Raw genomic sequence first — 5422 nt, 5'->3', positions numbered from 1 at the left:
CCTTGGGTTTCTGAGGCGGTATCACTATGGAAGTAGATTGTCCAGTCTTCCTTCCGAGGAGTGGCTGCTGGGTTTGAACCACCAGCCTTCTGGTTAGCAGTCAGATACCTTAGGCACTATGCTATCAGAGCTGCCTATAGATAGATAGATATAAATATATAGATATATTGACCACATTTTGCTTATCCATTCAGCTGTTGATTAACTGTTTCCATCTTTTGGCTGTTGTGAATAATGATGCATGAAGATTGGTATACAAATATCTCTTTGAATCCCTGCTTTCGTGTTTCATGGGTATATACTTATGAGTGGAATTCCTGAGTCATGTGATAATTCTTTTTGAGGTACTGCCAAACTGTTTTTCAGACTTCTGCACCATTTTACATTCCCACCAGTAATGGATGAGGCTTCCAATTTCTCCACATCCTTGCCAACACAGATTATTTTCTGTCTTTCTGATAATAACCATCCTAGTGGGTGTGAAGTATCTTATAGTGGTTTTGAGTAGCATTACCCTAATGACTGAAGACATTGAGCATCTTTTCATGCACTTATTGACCATTTGTATGTCTTTGGAAAAATGTTCAAGTTATTTACCCATTTTTTTGATGTCTTTTTGTTGTTGAGTTATAGTTCTTTTCATATACTGTATATTAAATTTTTATCAAATACATGGTTCCCAAATATTTTCTCCCATTCTCTAGATTGCCTCTTCACTTTTTTTATGAAGTCCTTTGATGCACCAAAACTTTCATTTTGATGAAGTCCAGTTTATCTATTTTGTCCTCTGTTGCTCATGCCTTTGGTGTTACAGCTAACAATCTATTATCAAAAAGTACATCTTGAAGCCCTATATTTTCTTCTGAGAGTTTTATGGTTTTAGTTTTTATATGTAGGTCATTGATCCATTTTGAATTAATTTTCATATTGGGTATGAGTTATGAGTCCAGTTTCATTCTTTGGTATGTGGAGTTCAAATTGGCCCAGTACCATTTATTGAAAAAACTATTCTTTTCCCATTGAATTGGCTTGGTATCCTTGTCAAAAATCAACTGGCTGTGGCTGTATGGGGTTTATTTCTGGATTGTCAATTCTATTTGGTTGGTCTATATGACTATTCCTATACCAGTTTAAAAAAAAAAAAAAAAATCCCTGCCATTGAGTTGATTCCAACTCATAGCAACTCAGCAGGATAGAGTAGAACTGCTCCATAGGATTTCCAAGGCTCTAAGTCTTTACGGAAGCAGACTGTGTTGTCTTTCTCCCACAGAGCAGCTCGTAGGTTCACAGCATTGCTTTAGCTGTTTGGGGCCCTGTACCATTCCACATGCATTCTATTCCATTTGAACTGACTTTGCTATTTCTTCCAAAAAAGGCTGTTGGAATTTTGATAGGGATTGAATTCAATCTGTAACTCACTTTGGATAGTATCAACATATTAAGTCTTCTACTCCATGAGCATCAGAGTTCTTTCCATTTACTCAGGTCTTTTTAGTTTCTTTGAGCAATGTTTTGTATTTTCAGTGAACTAGTCTTTTACCTCCCTGATTAAATTTATTCCTCATTATTTTATCCTTTTAGATATAATTGTAAATGGAATTATTTTCTTAATATCTTTTTCAGATTATTCGTTGTTGGTATATAGAAGCACAACTGATTTTTTTTTTAATTTTATTGTGATTTGGGTGAAATTTTATAGAGTGGATTCATTTTGCATTCAACAGTTCATACGTATTTTGTTTCATGACAGTGATTACAATCCCCACAATGTAACAGCTCTCATCCCACTTCCTCCCTGTGTTTACCTTTTCCCTGTGTCCTTTCTTTTTCTTTTTTAACTTTTTATTGTGGTTTGGGTGCAATTTTACAAAGGAGATTTGGTTTATATTCAATAGATCATACACATTTTGTTTTGTAATACTGACTACAATCCTCACAATGTAACAGCTCTCTTCCCACCTCCTCCCTATAGTTATCCTTTCTGGGATCCTAACCGATATGTTCCCACCTGCCTACCTTTCTCCCTGTGCAAATGCTGCCCTTCTTAGCTGCCCTTCAGGTCTGGAATTGAGCCCACACCTGTGGCTTCCAGCCAAACAAAAGACAGGTATATGGCTTGAACATTTACCTGAGGTGGATACCCTCCTTGGAGGGAACAGTCATGGGGGAAAGAGGGGCTGTTTATGCACAGGGAGACAGCTCAGGGGGCAGGAGTGCATGGAAGGATGGACACAGGGAAGAGTTCACTGTCAGGAGGAAGTGGGAGAGGAGCTGTTGCATTGGGGTAAGTTGTGGTCAATGTCATGAGACAAAGTGTATGTGAACTGCTGTATGGAAAGTGAGTTTGCTATGTAGACTTTCACCCAAATCACAAATAAAAAAAAAAAATCCTGCTCTTCTGATCTCCCATGATTGATTGTTCTGAGAACTGCATCTCTCTGGTGTAATTGTTCAGAGCTCTGATGGTGTAGTGCCTGAGGCCTTTAACTGCTAACCAGCTCTTAGGCCTTTCTGTTGTTTGACTGAGAGTTAAACCATGGGAGTGGGTTCAATTCCAGGCCCAAAGGATGTCTGGGGCCTTAGTCTCAGGGCTCTCTGATGGCGTAGTACATAAGGCATTTAACTGCTAACCGGAAGGCTGGTGGTTCAAACCCACCAGCCACTCCTCAGAAGGAAGACTGGATGATCTAATTCTGTAGTGATACCATCTGGAAAACCAAAGGAGGAGTCACTATGAGTCGGAACCAACTCCACGGCAGTGTTTAGTTGGTTGGTTTGGTAGCTGACCAGTAATATGTTTTTGTTTTTGTTTTTAAGTTTTGTTCAACATTTTTGCTCACACTCTATCCAAGGTCTCCAATTTTGATCCTTTTCCAAGTGGTTGTTATTGGTAGCAATGCATCATCTAGTTCTTCTGGTCTCAGGGTCATGTAGGCTGAGGTTCCTGTAGTCCTTTAGTCCTTTGGGCAAATTGTTTCCATGAATATTTGATTTTCATCACTCTTCTTTGCTCCGGATGAGGAGGGACCAATAGTTGCGTCTTACATGGCTCCTCTCAAGCTTTTAAGACCCCAGTTGCTACTCACCAAAGTAGGATATAGAACAATGTTTTTGTGTACTGTGTTGTGCCAGTTGAGCTTGGTATCCCCCACAACTACGGTTCCAAGCCCTCACTCAAGCCCAGTGACTCACTATTAAGGTGCTTGGTTGTGGGCAAGAAGTTATCTTAACTTTTCCCCTTGTTGTTGTTGTAGTTGTTATGTGCCGTCGAGTCAGACCCAATTCATAGCGACCCCTCCTTGGGTTTCCGAGGCAGTATCACTACGGAAGTAGATTGCCCCATCTTCCTTCCGTGGAGTGGCTGGTGGGTTTGAACCGCCAGCCTTCTGGTTAGCAGTCAAGTGCCTTAGGCACTATGCTACCAGAGCTCCCCCAGCAGGATAGGACTCAAGATATATCCTACCCTAAGCAGGCATAGAAACTAGGATTTGCAATACATCAGAAAATGGAGGATGATGGCTAGAAGGGCCATATTAAGCAATTCACTGCATGCAGTGCAGTGGTGCAAATAGTTAATGTGCTCTCTTGTTATAGAAGTACCTGCAGAGCAGCCTCAATTTTGCCTCTTGGTCTACAAAACCAACATAAAAATATTTACCATCTGGGCCTTTACATAGAAAAAAATTGTTGACGTGTTGTCGTAGTGAAGGCTATGTGACAGGTGGGCTGGGCCTGGTTTTGAGTAGGTGGGCAACTGGATATAGTTATTTCCCATGATGAGAGTGGCAGTCATCTCTGTGGTGGAATCTGCAGTGACCATCTGAATAGCTGTCTTGGGAATGTGGTCTGCTTCTAGTATGTAAGGAGAAGCTTTGGGAATGGTCTTGAGTTTTTTGGCTTGCTTTGACCTGCATATAGCCGAGTCTTCATTCAGCAGCCTGCCATGTTGTTTGCTGATCTTGGGATTGTTTCTGAACTTGAACCAGTACCCCACTGTGTTGTGTGATAATCCTGGACTGTGCCATTTTACTTGCTGACCTTGGGCTTGTTAGCCTTAGCAGCCAGCAGCTGCCTGAGTGAAGAGACACCTCTAGCTCCAGTGTGCCAGGAACAAGAGGCAGAGCTGAAGCTCAAGGTTGAGAGGCTTTCACCCAGCCCCTGTAGCTGGCATTTTGTACTCAGACTTCTAGCCTCCTAAACTGTAGGAGAATAAATCCCTGTTAAAGCCACCCATTTGTGGTATTTTCTGTTAGAGTAGCACTAATCCAAAAAATAAACAAGCACACTGCTGTCAAGTCGAATCCGACTCATAGCGACCTCTCCTTGAGTTTCTGAGGCATTGTCATTACAGAAGTAGATTGCCCAATCTTCCTTCTTAGGAGCGGCTGATGGATTTGAACCACCAGCCTTCTGGTTAGCTAGATAACCAAAACACCTGTAATCTAAAGTCTTGTTAAACTCGTTTATTCTAATGATTTAAAAATATTTTATCTGTAGATAAAAATATTTTATTTATACATGGATTTGCCATGTATTTAATAATATGTCATCAATGAGGAATGACAGTTTTGTTTCTTCCGTTTCAATTCTTTCACGTATTTTTCTTCCCGTGTTGCAACCTAATTTCAGTGATTGAGATTTTTCTAGGTTTCCTAGATGACTAGAAGCTGGGCTGAAGTCCATGTTTTGGTTTTCAGCATGAGAAAAACTACTGATTTTTGTATGCTGATCTTACATCCTGTGACTTTGCTAAATGCAAGTTTGGTTTATTCCTAGGATACAATCCTTCAGAATCCTAACTCTAGACAAAAAAGGTTTGTCTCCCTAGCTTGTAATAAGTGATGGTTGGCTTCTTTAAGTGGGCAAATATCCCCAGGGCAAGAGTTGACTTAAATGCAGGACTTACCACTCTGGATTTTGATCTTTTCCTGTATCTTATCTTGATTAGTCTTTGTTGTTGTTGTTATTGTTATGTGCTGTGTGGCTGGTGGGTTTGAACCGCCAGCCTTCCAGTTAGCAGTCAAGTGCCTTAGCCACTCCCTTGTTATTTCTCTGATGCCTCAGGGGATTTTAAAAAATATATTTTGATCCTCTTTTCTAGTTCTGAGCTAGAGAATTGGTCTAAATTACCTAGTCTGCCTTACTGGAATGAACTTGAAGATCCAAGAAACTCAATTCTATCTGACTCCAAGGTCTATACTCTTGATAATCTACTGCTACTTACTGCCTTATAATTAATTCTAACCATATTAGTGTCCTAATACATTTTTATGAGTTGTTGTTGTTATGTGCCATCGAGTCAGACCCGACTCATAGCGACCTCTCCTTGGGTTTCTGAGGCAGTATCACTACGGAAGTAGATTGCCCCATCTTCCTTCCGAGGAGTGGCTGGTGGGTTTGAACCGCCAGCCTTCTGGTTAGC

General features: G+C 40.6%; 1 protein-coding gene across 1 annotated transcript in view; it reads left to right on the top strand.

Annotated features, from left to right (window-relative positions):
* The window catches only part of ZCCHC10 (zinc finger CCHC-type containing 10), a 70330-nt gene that overhangs the window by 55594 nt on the left and 9314 nt on the right, over window positions 1–5422 (top strand). Inside the window, exon 2 of the mRNA XM_042781373.1 lies at window positions 4829–4844. Within this exon, the coding sequence (XP_042637307.1) occupies window positions 4829–4844 (16 nt within the window). The remainder of the gene's footprint in view (window positions 1–4828; window positions 4845–5422) is intronic.

This window comes from Orycteropus afer, unplaced genomic scaffold (genome assembly GCF_000298275.1).
Source record: "Orycteropus afer afer isolate SDZICR_OR568_19922 unplaced genomic scaffold, OryAfe1.0 scaffold00112, whole genome shotgun sequence".
Lineage (NCBI taxonomy): Eukaryota > Metazoa > Chordata > Mammalia > Tubulidentata > Orycteropodidae > Orycteropus > Orycteropus afer.
The sequence above is the reverse complement of the archived record's forward strand: the minus strand, read 5'-3'. Positions and strand labels throughout refer to the sequence as shown.